General features: G+C 44.3%; 1 protein-coding gene across 2 annotated transcripts in view; it reads right to left on the bottom strand.

The window, feature by feature from the left end:
* Positions 1-26,240, bottom strand: part of TMEM178A (transmembrane protein 178A) — a 49,365-nt gene that overhangs the window by 7,047 nt on the left and 16,078 nt on the right. The window contains exons 1-3 of one of the 2 annotated variants that reach the window (XM_045079188.1): positions 20,836-20,946; positions 6,842-6,955; positions 4,224-4,361 (exon numbers count right to left, since the gene is read on the bottom strand). In XM_045079188.1, the coding sequence (XP_044935123.1) occupies positions 4,224-4,329 (106 nt within the window). In that variant the 5' untranslated portion in view covers positions 4,330-4,361; positions 6,842-6,955; positions 20,836-20,946. Of the gene's footprint in view, positions 1-4,223; positions 4,362-6,841; positions 6,956-20,835; positions 20,947-26,240 lie in introns of those variants that run through there. The other variant, XM_004765529.3, reaches the window with a different exon arrangement.

Genomic DNA, 26,240 nt, shown 5'->3' on the forward strand with positions numbered 1-26,240 from the left:
AAGGGATAACCGACCATGGTTGTTGACTGTCGCTGAGCTTTCTTGGGCAGCCTGGGCCCTGTTAGCTTTCTGTCTGCTGTCACAGTACTCAGTGGACAGCCCTGCCTGGGCAGGGGAATGGATCCAGTGGAGAGTGAGGCCCCTGTGAAGGGAGGCCAAAGCTGTAACTAATTTTTGAGATTCCCAGTGTTTTAAAAGATAATAAAACAAGAGCAACAGCCACATAAACATTATACTTTAAAATGCTTACATTGAATAAATAAACACTTTCAAATCTTTGTATACATAAGTAAAATTGTAATCATTTGGCTTATAGCACCATGGCAATCTAACACAATCCGTCATCAAATGTTGATGGCAAATGCTTTCACAGGCCAAGAGCAGATGAGCTGCAAGTGTCTTACCCTCTCAGTCCTCTGCCTGTACCTCTTCTATATCGTGTGTGTGTGTGTGTGTGTGTGTGTGTGATCTCAGAGGTCACGAAGTCCAAGGGCCACCTCTGGTTCCCCTAGGGGATATGAAGTCTATGGAAGGCCCTTTGTGAGGCTCCAGGGGAAAGGAAGGGGGCAAACACTAGCACTGCTGGCCCACATGTGGGTAACCAAGAACTGTCTGCAAGCAATAAGGCAGAAGGAGGAAGACTGTTTCAAAGTTTCCATTTTAACATCTCAAACTGTCACATCACTGACGCTCCTCATTGAAGGCTTGGCTAATAAGTTCAGGCGGAGAATGGAGATGCCAGCACATTAGAAGCAGCTAAGTTTAGCATCAGAAATCTGTGGGAGAGATGCTGACAAGGGCTGCTGAAGACACTTCTGCTTAATTAAAATCAATTCTTTTAACCCTTTGCTGCTCACCTCTGCAGCTACTGCACGTGAACAGCCTCCAGCTAATTTATCTCGGGCAATGGATTCGTGTCGTTATCCGGCGTTTGCAAAGGAAAGGTAAAGGCAGTATTTGAAACCGCAAAAAAATAAAACAAACCTCTCTAAGCCCAACAGTAAGGGAACAGATGAGCACGACATAGCAGATCCGCCCACGGCAAGGGCCTGCAGCTCTCCAACATTATTGAAAACCACTGAGTAGAGCAGCGTAACAAGCTTATGGTGGGAGAGTAAATGGAAGCCCAGAAAACTAAGTTCTTTAATGGGATGATGGTTGTGAACTTTTTTTTTTCTTTTTTTAAGATTTTATTTATTTATTTGACAGATAGAGAACACAAGTAGGCAGAGAGGCAGGCAGAAAGAGAGAGAGAGAGGAGGAAACAGGCCCCCTGCTGAGCAGAGAGCCCGATGCGGGACTTGATTCCAGGACCCTGGGATCATGACCTGAGCCAAAAGCAGAGGCTTTAACCCACTGAGCCCCCCAGGTGCCCCTTCTTTTTTTTTTTTTAATGAGGCAAAGTCAACAGTGAGATTTGATTCAGAATAAGAAAAAATATTTAAATCACCCAATTTTTCAGGTGGTGGGAACTACAAGAGGATTTTCCCCTTTATTCCAAAAATGTTGCTTGGCCAACCAAAGCAAAGAAAGCAGAAGAACGTTAGTTTGTGTCTGTTAGTCCCTTAGGACAGGTCATCAAATGCCAAGTTGATAAGTTTGGGTTTTGGGGGGTTTGGGGGGGGGTTGGTGGTTGTGGGATTTTTGTTATTGTGGCTATTGTTTTGTTTGTCTTGTTTTTGTTAACCAGTTGCACGGGGGTTTTGATGACAAATTCTGAGGATGCCTGAGCCAGTGCGGCCCGGAGTTACAGTCCACGTGTGGATCAGAAACGAGGGCCGCGCAGGGAAAGGCGGAGCCGGCAGCCGGCCACCTGGCGGCTAGCTCTCCTCCGTGTCCACCCCGTGTTCAACAACCACCCTCCGTTCATCGAAAACCAGACCGGCCCACGACCTTCACGGGAGCTCTCACTACCCCTGGCTTTTATGGCCCAGTGATTTAGTTCCTTGCTAATAATTGTTTTATATCTAAGAGCATTCTAAATTATTTATGCATTATCCATATTAAAGTATGTTTTTAAACCATCACTAAGGCTTTCTTGTCTGTAGCCCCCCTCATTTTTCTGACAAGGGGCCGTGATGTGAGCCTCTCCAGGGTTGGGGGAGAGTGAACCTGCAGTCAGTCCTTTGACACGAGTAAGGAAAATGGGGGACTCAACTAATAAAAAGGGGAAGAAGATGGACAAGATTTTTAATGACTCTTATGGCCCAGCAGAGGCTTAAAGGAATCTTCTGGGCAGAAACAGTCTCTCTCTCTGCTTCTTTGCTACCCTGACCCATTCTTTCAGTCATTTGGGTTTTAAATGAGGCATCCGGTGGCTGGTCTCAGGGTTCAAATCCTCCTCCAAAATGTCAGGAACTAGAATCTTGGCCTCCCCGTGCTACAGTCTTAGCGTATTCACCAAATTCTGGAAAGCTTAAGTGGGTTTTCTGCTCAGACTCTACGAGGGCCATATGATTTCAGAATGCTCTGTCCGCGTGTTTACAACAGTGACCCATGTTACTCACAGGGAGAGAAAGGGACCCATGGCCATCAGAAGGAAGGGTCTCTGCCTGTGACTTGGGTTCCTCAGGCCTCAGACTGGCTGACCAGAAGGCAAAGCGCCACCTACCTGTCAACCCTGAAAGACTGGCAGACAGAAAATGGCGTCAGCCAATGAGAGTCAGGTACAGCTGCCTCCAGTTAATGCGGGCGTGCGTGAGGGGCCATTAAGTGAGACGCGCTGGCAAACCCAGCCATGGCCACTTGAAAACTGAACTCCAGAGAAGCAGAAGTAGGCTTGTTCAAAATGGCTGCATATCCACAGTCATATTAGCTCTGATACTGAGTGAAACTGTGCATTTGACATTCACTAATCACTAATACGTTAATTTTTACCTTTGTGAAGGAGCAAAAGGAAAGATTTCTTCCCTGTCACCACCTTTAGTATTAGCTGTCAGCTCAGCTCCTGACTCCTTCACTTGCTAATCGAAAAGACCACAGACGCGTCTCCACACACCATCCTCCTTCCAATCCCCTGCTTTAAGATCAAGTCTCTCTTCTGCTTAAAACCTCCCAGTGGTTGGGGTGCCTGGGTGCTCAGTGGGCTAAATGTCTGACTTTGGCTCAGTTTAAGATCTCAAGGTCCTGAGATCAAACCCCATGTCAGCAGGTAGTCAGCTTGTCCCTCTGCCCCTCCCCCACAGCTCATTTTCTCTCTCTCTCTCTGTCTCTCAAAAAAATAAATAAATCTTAAAAAAAAAAAAAAAGTGGGGGGCGCCTGGGTGGCTCAGTGGGTTAAAGCCTTTGCCTTTGGCTCAGGTCATGATCTCAGGGTTCTGGGATCGAGCCCTGCGTCAGGCTCTCTGCTCAGCGGGGAGCCTGCTTCCCTTCCTCTCCCTCTACCTGCCTCTCTGCCTACTTGTGATCTCTGTCAAATAAATAAAATCTTTAAAAAAAAAAAACAAAAACTGGTGGCTTCCATTATTACGCTTAGATTGAAATTCAAACCACTGTCTGCATCCCCCTGCTCTCTGGCCACATTGGTTGGTCTTCTTTCTGTGGCTCAAAACACACCAACTATCCCTGTCTCTAGGGCTTGGCATCCCTGCCCCTAGGGCTTGGCTCACCCCCTAAGCACACTCCCAAAAGCCGGACGCTTTTCCTAATTCAGCCTGGAAATCACCACCTCAGCAAGGTGTCCCCTGAGCCCCCTACTCCACCTTGTTTGTTTTCCTCACAGCTTTTATTACCATCACACCTTATTGTCTCCTTCTCCTCTAGATGAAAATGGAGAAGGATTTTGTCTCCCTTATTCATCGCGTCTCTAGTACTTAAAGTAGTGCCTGGTACATACTGAGTCCTCAGAAACTATCTGTGAAGTGAAATGAATGAATGTTTTGTGTGTAAAAATGATCCCAAAGACACCATCACTAAGAGAAGTACTTGGAGTTGGCTTTCAGCTCAGGGGGGTGGTTTTGCGGATCACTGTCTCCCCGGGCACGCTCCTGATAAACAATGGCCCATGCTCCCCAAGAGTCCAGGCCAGGGCTAGGGCTGGGCTGCAGAAACGAGGTCTGCATTAGGACCACTGTTGTTTTCTTTACATTCTCTATCACCCACCAAACCCAATGACCCCTGGCTGCTTTTCTCACAGGGGCAAACAAAATTAGCAGAGCAAAGCTGGCCACAGGCAGAGCAGCCTTCCCTTCTGCCCAGAGAGGAGTCTGAGGTGTTCAGCGTACCTGTCATGAGGAAAAGGAGTCCGGCCACGTGTTGGGTCAAGCTTTCCTCCCAGAAGAAACTGACCGTGGCCACGATGCAGCCGCAGAGCAGCACGGCCACCGCCATGCCCAGGAAGCCAGCCGTGATTCTTCTCAGGTCTACTCTCGAGGTATAGACATTCAGAATGGGAAGGAGAAAGAACAGAGTTATTGAAAACTAGAGAATGAAGAGCTTTGCGAACATTGCAAACACTAGTCAGTGGCACGGGCAGTCTTGGGGTCTGCAGGCTTGGGGTGGTTTAGGGATGTCTCTCCCCAAGTTTTCCACCAGAAGATAGATGGGGTCAGAGTCTACCTTCCCTGCGTGCACGGAGACGTCTGCACCACGCAGACAGCAGAGCAGAGAACAATGCCCGAGTAAACCTGGCTCATAGATAGCAGTTACTTAGGAAACAGAGAGCGAAATATCTCCACTTTCGTTAAAAGAGCAACGGGAATGCAGCTTACCACCGCTGCGGGGCTACGCTTAGCTTGGCTTTGGAGAAAGCGCCTACAAGCTATGCTGCTGGGAAATAGGGTTTTACCTGAGCACCACAGGTGCCAATTATTTTATTTGTCTTTGTCATAAAGACACAATCGTGATCCTTAGGACAGAAGCCCAGCCCCTCCCCCACCTCCGATGCAAAACCAAGACACGGATCGATGACATGGACCCAAATATATTTTCGCTGTGCTCGTTGTCCTAAAGCAGCACTCTGATTGCCCAACCTCTGCTCTTTTTCTTCTTCTATTTCCTTCCTTCCTTTCCTTTGGGGAACAAATTGAGTTTTAAAAATGAGTTTAAAAACTCATTTTAAAAAATGAGTTTTTAAAAATTTAAAAATTGAGTTATCTAAACGTCTGTGATCCTTCTTAAAACAGTAGATCTCAAGCATAGATGGTCTGTCCCAGAGGCCAGTCAACAGCTCTGGGCCCACATGGACCATTCCTTTCTTTCAAAGGGATTTCTTTATTTCCAGCTCAGAGCATCTAAATGAAAGCCAGTTGCCTAGAAGAGGAAGTGTAGACACCTCGGGCCAAGGGCGGTGATCATTTAAAGGGGCTGAGTTTAATGTTAAGGGAATAAGTCATTTTGTGACATCCATATCTGAACAGGGAAATGTCGTCATAGGTCAGCCATTGTTGTCTCAATTTCCTAAATTCCCTGTGGTTTAAGTAGTAGTTCTATTGTCTACAACCTTTAAAAGGCGCGAGGTTCAGATATAATCTACATGGGATTTGCATTAGTACCAGGCGTATTAAGCTTATCTGGGAAACCTGGTACACATCCACAAATGTGACAATCTTAGAAAGAGCTATGCAGGCAAATGCTGGAAGTGTCTTTCTGTCCTCAAAAAAGTATCTTTCTGAACCTTAAAAAAAGATTAAGAGAACACTCAAATACTGCCTTGCTGGGCAACAGCAAACCACAAACTCCTCGAGTAAAGAGGTGAGGTTCTTTCTCAGGCTCCTACATTGATCTTTTTTCACTGGTCTTAAAACCAGTGACTACAGGGCTTTCAGGACTGTTGATTAAGACAAAGAACTCCAAACACACTCATAAAAAATTCAGGTGTAAGAACACTTAGACAAAACTCTAGCTTAAATCTGCCAAGAAATCCTAGAAAAGATCAGCCAACAAGAAAGAATTTTCAGGAAGTCGTACCATTAAGAAATAAGCCACATTTCAGACAATGACTTTCCAAGTCCTAAATTTGCCAATACTAATATGTATAACGTGAGACGACGGCTAAACCAGTGTCCTAAGAACTTCCTAGTCCATGTTTGAGATTCAAAACAATGTTTGGATCTGCAGATATTGCCTCACAAAATGAGATTCTGCTTGGTTTTCTGCAGTGGTTTCGGTCACCAAACAAGATCCCCAAAGTTCTTACTGTTTATTTCATTGGAAAATGACGTCAACCTCTGACTAGGGTCTAGTTTTTTTGCTTTCCTGAGTCACCTATCACCAGGCAGCATGAATCAGCAATTTTCAGGTAAATATCAGCCCCCATTAGTGTTACACTGCATGATCCTTACTAGATTTTCACAATTTCCTGACTGTGGAAAAGAGTGGTTCCCATTGTCGAGATATCCTCTGATGACAGACATCCTCTAAGAAAATTGCAACATACACTCATAAAGATATTTTAGCAGAAATACCAAGGCCTGAGGTAGATATGGTGGCTAAAATGAATATTGTATCAACAAAACAAAACTGAGAGTACCTAAGGTACAATCTCCTTGGTTTACCAAGACTAGTGGCAGAACAGGTCCCCGTGCCAGATGACCTGGTAAAGAAAAGATGCAGGAGGCCATTCATGTACAGAGGCCATTTGTATACAGATGCCGCCAGGGCAGAAACACACACCGCCCTGTCTCACAAAGCCTCAGGCATGATTTTCAGACATTCCATCTGTAAACAAGTTGTGGAGCGTAGTGAAATGACTCTCAGAGTCTCTGACCAAGTTGGATTTGGCCCATAGGCCCACAAATGCTCAGCACAACATCTTTTGGTTCAAACCTGAGAGGGCTAGTGGGAATACTGTTTGTTCAGAAAGACACCATTTCCTCTCTGACCCTTCCCCAGAAATACTCACGAAGCAGGTGCCATTCATCTTGCTGAATTGTCTTGGTTAAATTGAAAGGAATGTTTCGTAAGCGGATTGGCTGAGAAAAGTGGTACTTGATAGCCGTGCATCTCTGTGCAATACCTTGAAGGAAATAAGAAATGGGATTTACTAGTCTGGGCATTTGTAACACCATTCTGTGTCCCTAAACTGGGTTGAATGGGGGAAGGGATAGGAATCTCTTGATGACACACAGTAACACGGGCAAGTTGGAACAGTGAACACCTAAAACATGACATGATTTTTTAAATCATGCTTCACTCTTGAATGTGTTAAAATTGATAAGGATCTAAACTCTCCTAAGTGTTTTTCAACACTGAATTTGTGTTAACTAAACACAAAACTCCACAAGGAGAAATGGCCCAAAAGTATACAGATAGTTGGGGGAAATCAATTTAAAATTTTAAGTTAACCCAGATAAGTTACATGAGCCTGAACTTGATCCAATCTCAAACTCTCAAATGGGAAGCATCAAAAAGATCATTAAGAAGTGTGTTATTTGGAAACCAGAAGACACAATTCCATGAAAACAATCCTCCTATTGGTGGTTTAGGTGGTGATTCAGTGACCAGAGAACCTTCAACAGGATCTTTAACACCAGGGCAGCTGATGTATTCCCTTAACACAAATTTTACTGACCTAAATTCTGGTCCCCAAGAGAAAGAGTAATATTAAAGGTAGAGAGGGGGGAAAAATAAAAATAAAAGTAGAGAAGAGAAAGAAAAAGAACTCTATCTTTTCTGGTTGCATGACCAGTCCTAGGTGCAAAATTTTGAAATGGGCAATACCCATTGCTTTATGTGGTACCTTCTTCCACCCTCCCTTCCAACCCAGGCTTTAATTGCATAAATAAATATGAGTTTATTTTTCCCCTGAAGTCTTCTGAGTCCCATGATTCAGCCTGAGTCCTATGATAACCCTGGCAGCAGCTTAAAAACAACAACAACAAAAACAAAACAAAAAAATAAAACAAAACAAACACCTCATAGATGCAAATAAACCTCTAATTGATGGGGTTTGATGAACTATAGAAATAAAGTGATTTTTTTAGAGGGGGAAACTACTATTCAATGGATTATGAGCCCATCTCTGAAGTGCAGGCACCTATAGGATCATCTTCCCTAAAGAGTTTCTAACACAGTAGTGTACATCAAGAATCAATGGGGAGCTAGTTAAAAATGTAGATTCCTGGATGGACCCACCCAAAGATATTCTAAATCAAAAGATCTGGAGTGGGGCCAGGAAGCTGAACTTTAACAAACATCCCAAGTAATTCTGAGACAAGCAGTCCTTGAATCTCTTTTGAGCTATACTGCCCAAGACTCTCTCTGCTTTTGGGAAGCTTTTTTATTTTTTTCCCTTATGAAAGCACAGATTCTTCCAAAGTTCAAAGCTCTTTTATTTTATTCTTTGTTTTTTTTCAACATGAGCCCATGGCAACAGTTATGTGGTCTAAGGCATAGGAATTAGCTGTTTATAAGTCAGAAAAGGCCTGTGCTTACAAAGAACAAACAATCTGGTATGAGAACAATAGCAGATACCATGCTGCAAATGTATTAATAGCTTGCATTTGTATTTTTCAAAGCTGTCATTCCACTTGATATTTGTCTTCAGGGTGACCTTGGGGCTCCTGTAAGCAGGGGGTGAAGACTAAGGCAGAACTGAAGACATGCCCAACATACGCACAAAGCCCATCAGCAAAGACTGAGACTTATTAGCTCCAGGCAGCTAAGGACATTTCTGTCCATTAGCTTCACACAAAGCTAGTCAAACAGAGACTTCAGGGACCACATATGACAAAGAATACAGACTTTACAGAATTAGTTAAAGAAAGACACTAAAAACCCAACAGCAACAGCACAAAATAATACCAGACCCTGGGGAGGAGGAAGAATCTAATTTCCCGAGTTGCTACATAATATTATTTTAAATACTCAGTTTTCAATAGAAAAGTACAAAACATGCAAAGAAGCAAGAACATATGGCCCAGGCATGAGGAAAAAAGCCAGCCAGTAGAAACTATCACTGAGGAAACCCAGATGTTGGACTTACCTAACCAATACTTTAAATCAACTGCTTAAACTATGTTCAGAGAACTAAAGGAAATCATAGTCAAAGAACTAAGGCAAGTATGAGAATGATGTCTCACCAAGAATATCAGTAAAGTGACAGAGAGTATAAGAAGAAGGAAAAAAATAGAAATTCTGAACTTGAAAAGAATAATAGCTGAAATGAAAATTCCACTAGAGGGGCAGAAGAAATAATCAACAAACTTGAAGATAAGTAAATTCAGATTATCCAGTCTGAAGAAAATAGGGGAAAAAGTGTGAAGAAAATAAACAGAGTCACAGAGATCTGTGAGACACCATCAATCATTCCAATGTAAGTATAGTGAGAATCTCAGAAAGAAGGAAAGAGAAAAAGGGCCAAAAAGAATAATTGATTAAATAATTTTCAAAAACTCCCCAAATGTGATGAAAAACGTACATTCTTACCTCTTACATCTAAGTTTGATGAACTACAAGTAAGATAAACTCACAGCAAGCAACACCCAAATACATCATAATCAAACTCCTGAAAACCAAAGAAAAAATTTTGAAAGAAGCCAGAAAAAAGCAACTAATCACATCTTCCTCCAAAGAGTGGAAGAGTTTCTCGTGATAAACTATGTAAGTCAGAAGGGAGTGAGATGATATATTCAAAGCACTGAAGAAAATCAGTAAGGAATTCTATAAGCAGCAAAGTCATCCTTCAGAAATGAAGAAAAAATTAAGGCATTTCCAGTTAAACAAAAACTGAGAGAGTAAGACTCTAGTCACTAGGCCTATCCAATAAGGAACAGTGAATGAAATGAAAGGACAGTTCTGAATCCACATGAAAAAATAAAGAACATTTGTCAAGTCCATGACATGGGTAAACATAAAAAATGGTATAAATGTATTGTTTGTGTTTCCTGTAACTTTTTTTCTTCTATCTGATTTAGAAGACACAAAGCATTAACCAGTAATTATATATCTGTGTTGAGGAACATACAGTGTAATTTGTATGGTAATAGCTGTGCAAAGGACAGGACATGGAGTGGGCTATAAAGCAGCAAAATTTTATATACAAATGAAATCCAGTTGGTATTAAGCCAAAATAGATGGTTATAAATTAAGATGTTAATTATAATTCACAGGGTAACCACTAAGAAAATAACAAAAAAAATACAAAAAGAAAATAAAACAAAAGGGATTTTAAAAGGTTGCCGGAAAACATTTATTTAACACAGAAGAAGATAGTCAATGGAAGAGAGTAGAGGAACATACAGAAAACACATAGCAAACTGGAAGACGTAAGTCCTCCTTGATGAGGAATTACATTAAATCTAAACAGAACAAACATCCCAATCAAAAGACAGAGATTGGCATTATAAATAAAACAACATGATCCACCTATATGATGTCCACAAAAGACGCACTTCAGATTCAAAGACACAAATAGGTTGGAAATAAAAGTATGGAAAAAGATATGCCATGCAATCACCAAAAGAGATAGGAATGGCTATCCTAATATCAGACGAAATAAACTTCAAGACAAAAATTTTTACTAGAGACAAAGGCATTTTAGAATGACAAAAAGGCCAATCCACTGGGAATTTATAAAATTGTAAACAGATGCAAAATCCCAAATACCCTCCAAAATCTAGGAAGCAAAAACTGGAGGAAGAAATAGTTCAACAATAACAGTTGAAGATTCAAATATCCTACCTTCAATCTGGTAGAACAAGTAGACAGAAGACAAACATGGAAACAGAAGACTTGAACAACATTCTAAAATTAGACAAAACAGACATCTACAGAACACTCCTCCCAACAACAGCAAAATACACATTCTATTTGAGTGCACGTAGAACATTCTCCAGGGACAGACCGCAAATCTCAATAAATTTAAAATTATTAAACTCACAAGGTGACAGAAAGTCACATTAAAGTCATAATGACATATAAAGTCAAGGTTTTCTGACCATCCTACAATGAAATTAGAAATCAATAACAGAAGAAAATTTGAGAAATTCCCAAATTTGTGGAAATTAAGTAACACACTCCTAAACAACCAATGGATCCAAAAATAAATCACAAGAGAAATTTGAAATCACCTTAATGAAAACAAAAAACAATGTCACAACATACCAAAATTTATGGGATGCTGCTAACATGCTTAGAGGAAAATTTATAGCTGCAAGTGCCCATGTTAAAAAACAAGACGTCAAATCAATAACCTGTCTACCTTAAGAAACTAAAAAAGGAAATGCAAATTAAATCCTAAGCAGAAGAAAAGAGATTATATAATTATAGTAGAAATAAATGAAACAAAGCATAGAAAAATAGCAAAATAAGCAAAGCCAAAAATTGGCACTAAGATTAATCAAATTTACAAATCTTGGTCTCTCAGTTGGCTCAGACAGTTAAGTGTCTGCCTTGGGCTCAAGTCATGATCTCCAGGTCCTGGGATAGACCTGCCCATCAGGCTCCAGGCTCAGCAGGGTGTCTGCTTCTCCCTCTCTTCCCTGTTTCTCCCTCCAACTTGTGCGTGCGCTCTCTCTCTTTCTTAGATGAATAAAATCTTAAAAAATAAATAAATAAAATAAAATTGACAAATCTTTAGTTGGACTAACCATAATAAAGAAAGGGAAGACTCAAGTTACTAAAATCAGGCATAAAATAGAGGACATTACCAATAATCTTATGGAAAGAAAAAGGAGTTTAAGAGCATACTACAAAAAAAAAAAAAAAATGCCAACAAATTAGATTATACAGGCGAAACGGAAACTTGGTAGAATGCCACAAACTACCATAACCGGCTCAAGAAGAAATAGAAAATCTGAATAGGTCTATAATAGGTAGAGACTCAGTTAGTAAATAACTCATTAAAAATCTTCCAATGATGGGTCACCTGACTGGCTCAGTCAGTAGAGCATGGATCTCTTGATCTAGGGGTTTGTGAGTTTGAGCCCCACATTGGATATAGAGGTTATTTAAAAATAAAATCTTTAAAAAAGAAAACTTCTAATGAAAAAAGTCCAGGACCATATGTCTTCACTGGTGAATTTTACCAAATATTTAAAGAATTAACAATCATTCACAAAATCTTCAAAAAAATAGAATTCCCAAATCATGGTAGGAGGCCAGTATTACCCCCCGATACAAAAACCAAAAACATCATAAGTAAAGAATAATTCAAAGTATTCCTTATGAACAGCTATGCAAAAATCCTCAACAGACACTAGCAAACTGAATTCAGCAACATAGAAAAAGGATTGTACATCAGCACCAGGTGGAACTGATGTCATGAATGCAAGATTGCTTCAACATACGAAAATCAATTCATATAATAGACCTTACAAATAGAATAAAGCGCAGAAACCACAAGCTCATCTCAAAGATGCAGAAAAAGCTTTCGACAAAATTGATACTCACCACAACCCTATAAACCAGATTAAGAAAAAGAAAAGTAGGATTCACTCCATTAAGTAAGTAGAAAACTGAAGTTCAGAGACGTCAAGGAACCAGCCTAAGGCCACAGTGCAAAGCAGTAACTGAGCTCTAAAACATGTGTTGTTACCCAAACTCTGTATCCTACTCGTGTAGGAAAATGAGAAATCCTAATGTTTTCGGAGTGCATCTTAATTCCGTGGGTGGTTAGAACTGTATTATTAAGCAAACTATCAATGTGCAGTGAAAAACACATTTTTTTCTCTGTTTAGTAACAACATACGCTCTTTTGGAAATAAAGCTGATACCTAAACGAGGCTTCTGTCCATATATTACCCCCCATCGTTCAATAACGGTATTTGGAGATGGGCTTGGCTCTGTGGCTGACTCAGGGATTTCATCCCACCTGCATCTCACAGAAGCTGCTTATGGATGGAAATGGGGAGAAACCATTCTCTGAGAGTCCAAGGGGCTGGCCTTAGAACAACTTCTGTGCTGGGGAAATCACTGTGGACATTCTCAGGGCTCCACTCCTCAGCCCCTTGCTGGGAACAGGCATGATCTCAGGAGGAAGACAGCAGAAAGGAGACAGGCAGCAGGCCGATGCACTCTTGCTTCCCCGGGGGGCATCTGGCTTGTGCCAGGAGTGAGGTAAGCCGCACACACAGAGCCAAATTACTTTTCCTTCCCCACTAGGCTCCCAGGCTAAATTTAAACTGCCAAGAGCTCTGAAATGAGAAGAGAGAAAGGAGTGTGGAGAGGAGCAAGGTCCGGACTGGACGGTAACAAGCCGTTCTCCACGATCCCACGCATAGGGAGCCCGGTGGTGAGCCCAGAGCTTCTCAGCTGAGCTGGCAAGAAAACAGTCTGCAGCTCCCGGGCCTCCAGTCCCTTGGAAGATGATTAGAGACTCCAGGCAGGATTAGGAGAGGAAGTAGGAGTGAAGGACGGACCAGCAGCAATGTCAGAGGCCTGCGTTAGCTGCATGATCTCCTTGTTCTTAAGGACCGGATCCGCTGCTCCAGCAAAAAGTCGGAGAGGTGCAAAGGGGTGAGTATTTTATTAAGGTCGGCATCCTATAGCATACACTTGAAACTGACAAAATGAAACTAGACTAACATCACACAGGAAAAGACCTGGAGTTGCCTGACAGCTCGCCAAAGACAAATGAGGTCGTTTTGATGAAACGACCAGTGTACGCATCTACGCGGATGGTGGTAAAGACAGAAGTTCCCTGCGATGTTCTCTGAAAGAGTTGATGCTGTGAAAGTCCACAAGGAGGCATTCGATTCCAATTTTTTCAAAGCCGTGCATGCAAACTTTGAAATTAACTGGCTTTCTGGGTAGAGAGAGCAGTGAAGCTGGCTCCCTGAAAAGGAACACAGAAAAGCATGAGCTCATAGCACCAGATGGCATCACACAATGGGGGGAAGAAACATGCAGAGGGTTGAAAAGAACAAGTTGTGATCTATATTTAGTGATTAATTAGCTTCTTAAAGGGCCAAGTAGAGCCAAGTTAATGATGATACAAACCACAGAAGAACAGACATAAATATGTCGCACAGAGGTTAGGAATGGGGCTTAGGGTCTGGTGAATTTCTATTGTCTCTGGTGCTCAGAGCGAGGAATTGAATTCTAAGCTAAGTCACAGAAACCCATACGCTAGGTTACGTGAGAGAAAAACATGAGAAACCAAAGATGCTGTAAGAAGTCCCTGTGAACCAGTCAATGACAAGGCAATGGATGTGGTAGCTAAAGGCCGTGCAGTCAGACTTAGATTTGAATCCTGGCTGTGTGACTTTTGGCAAATCACTTCACCTCTCTGAGCCACTCATCTGTAAAAGAGGGGCAAGAATGGCAGATATTTTACTCTGTTATTGCAAGGAATGAAAGAGGTCATTCAAGGACGTAGCATGGGACGCAGCCAGTCACAGCACTCAACAAATGTCAGCATTTGGTTATGAAATATCTCTTGGCATCTGCTCCCATTCGCCATAACAGAACTATTGCCACACGCTAACAGTCTGCACCCTAAATGTGCATCGCAGATTAACCCAAGTGTGTAAAGAAAGAGACAGACAACAGGTAACGGCTGCCTGAACACCGGTCTGCCCAGGGGCTCGCAGGTGTCCTCTCTGCTCATGCTCAGGGCAAGACGCCCCCCACTTCACTCCGGAATGGCTGGCCAACTGGCCTCCTTGCCATTGCTCTCTCCACCCTCCAACCCACCCTCATGCCTCTGCCGGACAAATCCGCTGTGTGAAGATCTGGAGCCCCCGGGGTCTCGGCTGCCCATCTGTAACGCAGCATGTGAAAACCTTGAAGATGTCTGCCATGTCCACCTACCATTTCCACTATCATGTACTTCCTATGTTTCTTTACATTGATTACTCTCAGCAGGACAGAGTTTTACTTCCCATAAAGTAATTTTGTATTTATTGTAGAATTACATATTTATTTAAAAATAAAGTACCCAGCACATAGTAAATGCCACATAACAGCTTATTAGATAGGTTTAATGCTATGCCCATGTACTGACTTCCACACGTGGACAAACAGAAGATGAGAAAATCTCTGGTGCACACTTAGAGCAATAAAGCCTGAGGTTTTTATCCTCTGCCCCTGTCTTGCCTCTATCCAAGGACATACCATAATCAGACCCAGGCTCCAGACCTCTGTCATTTATCCCTGCCATCCAGCTCAAGCGCAACCGGTCTCCAGGGCTATCCCCATCCCTTCCAGGGATGTATCTTGGCAAGGTAGTGGCCATTTCTTATATAGCTATATGGCCATCATCTTGGGACAACCCCGGACACCCTAGGCACATCTGCCTCCCCCTGTCCCAGTTGAATGCCTTCATTCAAAATGCCTTCCAGAAGGAACGCAGCAGCCCACGCAGCTCCCTCAATTCTCCGGCTTTGTTGGGATGTCAGAGGCTGGGCCTCCCCAATCTGGCTCCTGATCACTAAGTCTCTGTCATTTCATAATAGATCAGAAACTCTGCCTCCCTCTGAGTGTCCCAAGGTCCTGAAGAGCCGAGGCTGTGACTTCTTTCTGGGTCCCTGACGTTTAAGATCTCAGGTAGCTCCCGCTGCTGACAACAGCAGTATAATCTTTGCTTCATTCATCCAGCAGAGGAGATAGTCAGTGAACAGTCTGCACTGTTTCCTGGAACACTGCAAAGGTAACTTGGAATTCCATAACCGGCCCGTGGGCAGAAAAATAAAGAACTTCCCCCTGGCTCTGCCTGCGCCCCTCCTGGTCTGAAAGGCAAGATTCAACCTGGGGTCACAGGGCAGCGTGGCTGCCGAATTGTCCTCAGATTTCATTTCAGAGGGAATCAGGGGCTAAGCAGACAAAAGAAAATGCTTTCCTCGTCGCCTCCTGTAGGGGGTATAAACAGCCCTCACTTAGATCAATGAAACAAATACAGTGAGTGTAGTGGCCCAACACTGACTTTTAAGCCTCAAATGGCCAAAACCAGTCCTGAAGTCAAGCCCTAAGGGCAAACTCATTACCAGGTCTCCAGAATTAAGAGGACAGAGATTTAAAATTACAGACAGTGGAGGGGCACCGTTCCAGAAGAAATACCGAGAATCGATAAGCCACATAGAGAATTTTAAATTGTCTAATAGTCACGCTACAAAAATAAAGAAGATTAATTGTATTATATTTTAATTTAATATACAATCAATATTCTGAAAATTATTAGAGAGGGCTTTTTAAGTCTATTTATTTTTTTAGTAATCTCTACACCCAGCTTGGGGCTTGAACGTGGGACCCTGTGATCAAGGGTCCCACACTCTTCCAGCTGAGCCAGCCAGTAGCCCCTATTAGTGAGACAGTCTACATCCTTTTTTATACCAAATCTGTGAAATGTGGTGTTTTCCACTTACAGCACAACTCCTTCCCTTTAAGTCTCATCCCAAACGCTAATCTCATGTGACTGGTGGCCACTGTACTAGAGAGAGGAAAGCTCCAGATGGTGAATAAGACTCTAAATAGAGTAAAAGCCACTGAGAGCAAGTGCTTGATCTAGGAAGTACTTGAAAGGTGTGAACGTTGTTTTGTGTTTAGACTCTCTCTGCACAACCTACTAGCCTGTTCTGCTACCCTTGTTTCTTACTAGTAATGGACAATCAGCTTCTCACTTGTGTGAAATTGTCTCTCTGTTCACTCCATATTCTCTCTGAAGCAAGACAACCTGGATTGGTGTTCTGGCTTCACCACTCACTAGCTGTGCATCCTTAGCAAGCTTCTTAACCTCTCTGGGCATCAGTTTCTTCAACTGTGATATACAGACAAAGGTAGTCTGTTTATCTCAGAGGAGGATTAAATGAGACACATCATACTGTTAGTGTTAGCTTCCATCATCATCGTCATTATTATTATCATTATTATTACTGCTGCTACTGCTCCTTTATTTACCTGAACAAACACAGACCGCTATACTATTCTTTAAAGGCAAGACTCTGGTAAGTTCCTTGAACTGTAAACACACGAACTCTAGAGGCCAAAGAGGGAGGGTTCAATGACAAGCCTGACAGATTCAGCCTACCACAGAGAGAGTAAACATCACAGGAGGTTGAAAAGGGGAGGGGCATTGGAGCAAATCAGATCGAAGAGTGCTCCAGAAGCACGATCTGGAACACAGGTGGAAACTGTCACAGTATTAAGGCAGTGAATGACCACCAGTTGGCTGAATTCATTTTAAAATTTCCTCTAATGGAGTTATTGTGTTATATCTACAATAAAAAGTAATACAACTTGCGGCACCTGGGTGGCTCAGTGAGTTAAAGCCTCTGCCTTCAGCTCAGGTCATGATCCCAGGGTCCTGGGATGGAGCCCCGCATCGGGCTCTCTGCTTGGTGGGGAGCCTGCTTTGCCCCCTCTCTCTCTCCACCTGCCTCTCTGCCCACTTGTGATCTCTCTGTCGAATAAATACATTAAAAAAAAAAAAAAAGTAATACAACTTGGAAAAATCAAAACCAGGGATTCTCGGATTCTCAGAGCCATCATGGCACGGCTCTGAGATGGGTGATCATGGTTGATCGTGGCTGGTGATTAGCTGGTAGGACAGGAATTCATGAGTGGAGATCAAAGAGAGGATAGGATTTTATGTGATTTATGGGGGATTTCAGCCCAGCTCAGTGCACTCTGCTTCTCTCTCCCCCCCACCTTTCTCCTCACCTTCACTTACCTTCTCTCTCTAGCAGGAGGCAGCTTCTATTCCTTCTTTTTTGCTCAGAGTTGCCAATGTGGGCAAGGGGGATGTGACTATCCCCCTAGCAAGAAGCCAGACACCCTACGCCCTATCTTGTACCCCAGGCTCTGATTCTTGTGAAACCAAATACAGCCCATTGGCTCAGTGGAAGCTCCAACTCAGTACATTGTAGTATTTTCCTTCCCACAGGGGATACCATGTTACAGGCACTGCCCGACAGTTACTGCTAGTTACTCTTGGCTCTGGTCATGACATGCTGACCTCAGAGAGATCAATACAGTCTGAACAAAACCTGTCTTAATAGTACACGAGTCTGAAGCTGTTGTTAATACACACCTGAAGTTCAAATCTCCTGGATTCTGGAAGGCGTCCAGTCAGTGTAGGAAGCAAACGTAAGCTTTATTCATTCTCCAGTATGACTTTTTCAATTAGTATGGACATCGATGAATATGATTTTTTTTAATTGGGAGGGTAAGCCTGTAGGGGGTGTGTGTGTGTGTGTGTGTGTGTGTGTGTGACCTTTAATATGTGCTTATAAGAAGCAGCGTCCTGGAGTAGAAGGGAGAATACTGGCTTTGGAACCAGCTGTGTGACTTTGAGCAATAAACTCAACCACTCTGAGCCTCCGTTTCCTCATTTGTGAAGTAGAAATAATACAATCTCACAGACTTGTTATGAGGACTGAATGAGATCCTTATATACCAAGTGTCCTAATCACATCTAGTCCATAGAGACAGTGACCTTCCACTCCCTCTTCCTGCTGTCTTTCTAAGAAGGACCAGAAAAGTGTGGGTCCTGACCTGAGGAACTGCAGCCTGTGTAACTTCATCCTTACCTCCAGCATCTCGGAAAAAATTCGGGGGCCAACTGTCAATCATTACCTTTTGCCGCCAAAGTCAATTACACCACCATGCAATCTTTCTTTCTTTCACTCATTCATTTATTCATTCATTCAATAAAGATTTATTGAGCAGCTGCCTTTTAGACAGAGGACCTACTTTCTGAATTTAGAATATGGTTCCCCCAAAATGAGAAACTAAAGACTTGAAACTAAACCATGAGTCTGAAACAGGGAGTGTGAAGGGAGAGAGAAGGGATAGAGGGGAGAGAGAGAGAGAGAGAGAGAGAGATCTCCCATCTGCCACACAGGGACCCAGGAACACTGATGGCTTTAGCAATTTCCCAAATACTCAGAAAAGAGCAACTTGCTGGAGAAAGATGAGCCATTGTGGAGTGAGCTGACCGTGTTCCAGGGCAAATTATCCTTAAAAACAGTGCACCATTGGCCCCTTCCAGGTGGCTGGATAGACTCTTTCTAATTGAGCTACACTTGCAGAAGTTTGTCTCCTTTATGAAAATGAACCCTGGATCAAGCTGAATTGACTAATTACCAGTGTAGATGGAGATTAGGAAAGCAATGTTTGGTAGAGCTAATTTATGACGGTAGAGACAAGGGTAATAGCTCTGCTCAAACTGTGAAAAAATTTAAACATATTTGCTACCATGAACAATGTTCTCGTGTCCCCTTCACCAGATGGGCTGCTGGATTTATGATGAGACGTGTCACAGATACACATCAAGATAAATGGAAACTGGGAGCCCTTCAGAGCCAGCCTTCGGGATCTATAGAGAGCGCCTGTTCCATTGCTCGCTCGATAATTGATAGAGCTGTCCTCCTGGGTCTTGGTAGGCTATTGGAATCAGTTTCAAAAAACAATATAAATTGATTTGAAACAATATTTTCAACCTTTTCCAAGCAATGATCAACTCTAAGCCACGATCAAGCAAAACTGACAAGTCTGCTTTCATTTCCTTTCTCACCCCAGCCCCCACATAGTTCGGTGGACTGGCAGACCCCAGAGACAAGAAGGGAAGGGGGATAACGTCTCCAAATTGAATGAATTATCGAGGCTTCACTGGAAGGAGAGAGGAGCACTCAACACCTTCCAGCGGCAAGAAACTTATGGTAGAGGAAGAAGCCAAATCCCGAAGCCGTTTGCGGCAGCGGTAAGAAGACGGCAGTCTGGGCAGGACCCTCTGTCTTTGGCAGCCTTTGCCACTATTTCCCGTGTGTGCTGGTTCCTCCAGCAGCCCCACAGGCATTGCTAAGTCAGGGCATTAATCTGTAGCCAGACAAGCACCCTTGTGAGGCCACCGACATTGCTTGAGCGTGGTTATAGGAAAATGATGATCAAGCTTTTATTTATTACATAGCATGTGACACTGTGTTCAGAGTGCCTCGCCACACATGCTTGTAAGTTACATAAGGAAGACATTCTGTTCCGTTTACAAATAAGAACAAGGCACAGACCACTTACGTGGCCTGCCCATGGCCACATACCTAAGTGGTTGTGATAATAATTTACAGAAGGCTTGCTGCATCCCAGGCTCTGTGCTCAGAGTTCGAGTCACATTTCCACCATGAGACAGGTGCCATCATTACCTCTGTTTTACAGAGGAGGAAACTGAGGCTGGGTGAGCTTAGGTCAACTGTCCGCAGTCCCATGGCTAACAAGAAGCAGAGCTGGTATTGAATTAGCATCTCCTTCCAAAGCCAGTCTTTGATATGTTAACAGACTTTGTCCGATGAGAATCCCTATGACTACACCTGGTCATACCCAATTAGGCCTGTTACAGGGACAAACACAAAGCCGGCAGGCATGCGTTGACACGGGGCATTGATGGGGCATTGCGTTTACCACAGAATTCTTTTATACTTCCATCCCCTTTGCTCTCACACTGCCCTCTACCCTCCAGGAAACAGAAAGAAAGACTCAAGGAGACCACACTGTCCAAAGGATTTCTTTTCCTGCTTGCTGAGCAGGTGGTCAGGCCCTGAAAACCCCAGACCCAGACCGGGACTGAGGAAAAACAGGAGGAGGGACAAAGGAGTGGCTGAGGAGAGAAGAAGGGAGGGGGTGGGGGTGAAGGACCACGATGGGTAGAGACCAGAGCTGGCATCGCTCTGTAACCCGAGAGCCCCGGACACACATGAGCCCCAGACTGACGGCGGAGGTGCTCAGTACCTCAAGTGAGGGTCCCATCGCAAGGGAAAACCTCCCCCTTGACCAACCTCCCCCCTGATCCAGTTGGAACTGCCATCCATTTGGGAATCTCTGCGTGGGGAGAGGTCCGCCCCCACAGCCACACACTCCAAAGTGAAGTCCCCACTGCTCATCCTACCAGAAACTCACCCACCCACCCACCCACACGGTTCCAGCCGTCAAAACAACCATCAGGTGCTCGAGGCCGAACTATACGCGTACTTGCAGTCCAGTTCCAAGGACGGCGTGCAGCCGAGCTGTACTTCTCTTTCTGACCACCTGTGCTGATCCCGTGCAGCCCCGGGAAGCCTGGTCGGAGGACACGGAGGACAGGAAGAGGAGCCGCGCCTCACGGCTGTCCCCGCTGGATCCCGTCACACACGCGCCCCGCCACATTCCAGCCCACATCTCATCAGAACATGCCCACGCAATGTTTCCAGCCCTAATTTTACATCAAGCAGCGTGAATGACAGAGACAGCCAGACGGGAAATTTTTAAAAAGTGCCAATAAGCGGTTTTGCGAAGCATCACTTCAATCCTCTATTTGAAAATACAGTGTTTCGAACCAGGGAGCAGGCAGGGCCTATCAGAAAGCACAAAAATTAAAAATTTATGTTCAACCCCACCCCCCAACTCCCCCTTCACCTGGTGGGGCCAGCCACCCTGCCCTGTTTGGGCAGGCCCTGAGCAGCTCATCTGCTCCCCACCCTGCCCCCAGGCCCCATGCTCAGTGTGGCCTCTCCCTTGAGCTTCCAGCCCAGCCCCAAGCCGGAGCACATTAGCATTCCTGACACTCCCCACAACCCAAGGGGAAAACTTGCAGCTGCCTGCTACTTAAGCATCACCCTGGGCACCAGAAGCCTCAGCCTGTGCATAACTGACAAGGAATATGTTGATAAGGAATGGGACTGTTCCAAGTTTCTGAAGGATAACTGGTAATTAAAAGGAAAACCTAATTTAAGAAAATCCTGGAGAAATTTTTTTTAAACTCTCTGGCAACATCCTTTCTGGATTATTCTTTGCCAGAAGACTTCTGTTTTCCTTTGTTGGGTTTTCAAAGCCCGAGGCTAGATATCCAGTGTTCCAGGGATCCCACAGGCCTCAGCCTCCTCAAGGCGGTGACTTTAAAAAGCCTTGGACCAGAAGTAGAAGGGCCACGTGTTTCCTTCAAGGGCTCCTGAGTACCTGTTCTCCCCATCTTGGCATCTGGTGACTTCCTCCCTGAGGCTGAGCACAGGGCCCTCTGAGGACCCCGGTGCCCCAGGCCAGCAGCTGCCCCCTCTCTTTTGTAGGGCAGCACAAAAGGACTGGGACAACACCATTCGTAGCCAGGGGCACAAATGTGATGAGAAGAAATCAGCCTCTGCAGGGCTCCCTGTTTCTGGCTGTAGGTCTTTCGCTGCTGACTGGTTTCATACCACGCGTTGAGCCAGCCAGCTGCCAAAAAGCACCCTGAGACACACAAAGAGAAAGGGACTCCACAACGTACACCAGGAGCTCCATCACTTCTTAGACCGGACCTGTCCTTCATGCCACCTTGCCCTCCCCCCTCCTGGAGGTCGGCCTAACATTAACTCAGGGCCCTCTCACCTGCTACCTTTATGAAATCCTCACAGTCTTAGTTCATCTGTAAAATGGGGCAGATCATATTGATTTCACAGCGTCTTCCTGGGACTATAAGAGCAGGGACTTTTGTAAATGACCATCTTCAGTCGGCAGCTCCCATACCGCCCAACCAGGTCCGTCTAACGGAACCGCTCTTCTCCAGCCCGATCTGCTGATGGGTTTGTTTGACCTCGGCTGTGGGACGTTGTTATCTTCCCCCAGTCCAATCCCACCTCTACCCTGAATGAAAACAGACACCCTGCCCTCAGGAAGCTTAGAGTCTACTGCTAGACGCTGGCATTATTGAAATCATAGCACAAGTGATGGCAAATGACAAGACTAACATAAAGGGAACCCCAGGGCTCTGAGACCATTGAACAGGATACCTGAGCCATGAGGGGAAGAGGGAGGCAGTCCAGGAAGGCTGAGGTTTCAAGGAAGGGCAGGAATATGCTTGCAGGGCAGAAGCAAGGGCACGGACAGGCCTTTGAAGAGGAAGGTCTGCAGGAGTGGGGGGCAGAGTGTCACTGGAGAGGAAAGTGGGGCTAGATCATGGAAAGCCTGAAGGTGGGTTGAAACTTGCTCTTTATCGTAAGCCTCAAAAGAAGTCACCACAGATTAGAAATGATCATTGAAGACCTGATCAGAATTGATTTTTGTTTGTTTGTTTTTGAAACAAACAAGCATAAAACACTTCACCCTTGCCTTAGTGTGGCGAACTGACCGGAGAGGGCCGGGAGTCATCTTCGTGATGCAAATACAAAAAGGCTCCTACAAAACTGCTCTTGGGGAAGGCGGCGGCGGGGGGGGGGGGGGGTGGTATATTGGGGTCGGGGGGAGTCCGAGAGGCCATCCTAGGGTGAATTTTAAAAGTCAGTCTGAATCAGTCAGGTCCTGGGTGGTGACATTAGGAGGAGGAATGGGCATTCCAGACAGAAGAGCAAAAAGCGCCAAGTGCAGAGGTAAGAAGCGTTTCCAGGGGCTGACGGACAGGAGGTTTGAGGCTGCGGAGCATAAAGCGTGAGACAGTGAGTGAGGAGGGTAAGAAGCTGAGAAGGGAGGCTAGCAGAGAGCAGCAGCCGCCGAACACGTTCCCCCCCCTGCCAGGCCTCATCTGAGAAGTTATCAGGAGCCACAGAAGGGTTTAAGCAGGCCAACCATACAATCGAGTCTCATTTCAGATCCATGATCCTGTCAGTTGGGCCAAAAAAGAGATATGAGGACCTATGAGAGCCGGAAAGAGTAAATTAACTAGAAGGCCGGGCATCCACAGGTTAAAATATTATGCCGATATTAAAAATGATGAAATTTGCAAAATTCTTGTGGCTTAATACTGGATAAGAAGCAGGATATATTGTGTTCTCTCAAATATGTCTTTGTGTATATATCTGAATAAAGATCGGATGAAAAGAAATCAAACTTTCACAGGTTTATATAACTAAGTTGCAGGGTTACAAATGATTTTTGTTTTCCTCTTTGTAGGTTTCTGCATTGTCTACAATGAGCATATGTTTATGAAAGTTCATAATGAGGAAAATGTAAGGATTTAAACAACATAAAGTCAGCATGAATGGTCCTATCAAACAGGTAGCAATGACTTCCATTTTGCTAGTGCCTGATATCCAGTGACCCTAAATCTTCAGCCACAAGATAATATCATTCTCTCTGTGTTCACAGAGAGGAAAATGAAAAACAGGGAGGCAAAAATTATTCATTTAACATGACACAAAGGGCTAGAGGCAGAGCAGATAGAAACCAAGGACATGTGTATACACTCTTGAGCTGGTTCAATTCTTTTTGCTGAGAAATTATTTAAACAGAGCAGATCATGCACAATCCAATAATTAAGATAGCCGAAATAATTAGAAACAGTCCAACAGACTGCATGATTATCAGCCCAAATCAATAAAGAAGAAGTCAATCTGAAACCTTGGATAAATAAGGCCGGAGGCTCTACTGTTACAGGGACTGTCACTCCAGAATCCGGAGCTCAAGTAGGACAGTATTTTTCTGGAAGTGAGGAAGGGCCAGCATTAGTTGGGAAGAAAGCAGAAGGTGCTCCCACACTGTATCCATCATCTCCCACGCTGATTGTTAAAAAAGAGGAAAAACCTAACCTGGAAGGCGGGGTGGTAACACAATCGCCGCAGCAAGCTTGACTTCTATGCCAGAAGGGATGGCCCGGGCAGTCCCTAATGACTGGTCATCTCAGGGCTTTTCCTCCACACCTCCCTATCGCTCTCAGGAGTTACAAAAACACCATCCTGGATGAAGCCATCCACACAGTTCTTAGACCTTCCTGCTTCCCCCCTGCCCAGGATGGGCTCCGGGTCCTCCACCTGGGCAAAGGAGCTGTGGTCCCAGGAGAGCCCCAAGTCTGACTGCTTCTCTGACTGCACCCACAAAGCACAGCAAAGAGAGCCCCAGGAGAGACTGACCAATGTGATGCTTATTAATCAATTAATTAATTAACACCAGAAAAGCTTAAAGAAACCCAGTGGTATTTTGCAATATGCTTCCCATTGCCTAAAGCAACATTCTTGGCTTTGTCGGATGGTGAGGTGAGATTATGGGGAGGGGGGATGGGGGAAGTAGGAGGCTTCCCAAAATTGCCAAGCTTGCAAGATTAAACAAGTGCAAATTAGTCAGTGTCCAAATTTATGCTGAAATGGAAGATACTGTACTTTGCAAGCTAATAAAGTGGCATTTCCATGTAAATACACAGCAAATGAATCACCAATTTACATTTTCTTAATCTACTACAAGTGGTCTCCAGGATCAATAGAATGACAACTAGAAGTTCAGCATCCCGTGGGTCCTAACTGAGCCTTGCCACAGCCAATCCCGGGCATCTGCTTTATCTAAAGGAGGGAATAATGGGCAGTCGTGGTAGCGAATGGCGGGCAAGCCAAGGCTGCGAGCAGGATGACTGTGTGGGATGCCCTACAAATGACAGGCCATGCTTGTCCATCACCCAGACACTGCCACAGACCTGCCCACCCCCCCTCCTGGTGACCTCTTTCTATTTCTGAGCCCTCTTGGCATTCTTGCCTTGTCACAGTTCTCTATTTCTTTGTAGGAAGAATGGTCACAAACTAGACATCGTTCCATAAATAGTACCTTCATACTGTACTTCCACAAGACTTGTTTCTTGCCACACAGAAGAGGAGCCCCCCCAAAAGTCTCCTGCAGTGACAATCACATCCCACAGTCTACCTCCCGAAACCTCATCTAGAGACTATTCGCTCTAACTTCACACCTAATTCCTACATGCTTCATCTATGACGCCCATTAGAAGCAGCAAAGTGGAATATATAAAAGGTCAGCTACAGGCAGACCACAGAGGCAGAAGGAAGTGATATTTAGAAAGCAGCCAGTGTTTAAAAATATATATATATATCAGAGCAGCCACAGTTTTTTTAAAGAATAGTAGACTGTTTTATTTCGTTTTGAGGCACACAGTTCTACATACCTCTGCATGCCCTATGGTACCTAAGTATTATATCATCATTCATAAGGATGACCTGAATCATGATGCGAAAGTTAAATTTGGTGCTCTCTGTTTCAGAAGGCAAGGATGGGCATCACCCATTGAATAAATACATCCATCCATGGAGATGCACAGAAAGGTAGGTTTTAGCTCTCTGGAAAACTCACCCTGACTTCCTGATGCTCTAAATAAATCATGAAATGTAATAATTTGGAAAACTCTTAGAAATCATGAAGTCTGACCCTTTACTTTAGAAAACCACCAAGAGGGATCTAGAGAGGTTTATGTGACTTGCCAAGGTCCCACAGGCAGCAAGAAGAGCTGGGCCTAGGCCAGGAGCTCCAGGTGCCCGAGTCTCCTCATCCCACCCCCCGCCCCAACAACTCCACCCACCCCAGGCTATGCCCCCAACCCCTCTCCTCATTCCTGCCCCCCCCCACCACATGGACCACCCCTACTCTGCATACAAATGGTAATTACCAGGAGTTCCGATGTCCTTCCCCTGGACCACCTAGGCTTACTCAGGGTACAT

Source organism: Mustela putorius, unplaced genomic scaffold, assembly GCF_011764305.1.
Source record: "Mustela putorius furo isolate JIRA1106 unplaced genomic scaffold, ASM1176430v1.1 tig00000281_pilon_pilon_pilon, whole genome shotgun sequence".
NCBI lineage: Eukaryota > Metazoa > Chordata > Mammalia > Carnivora > Mustelidae > Mustela > Mustela putorius.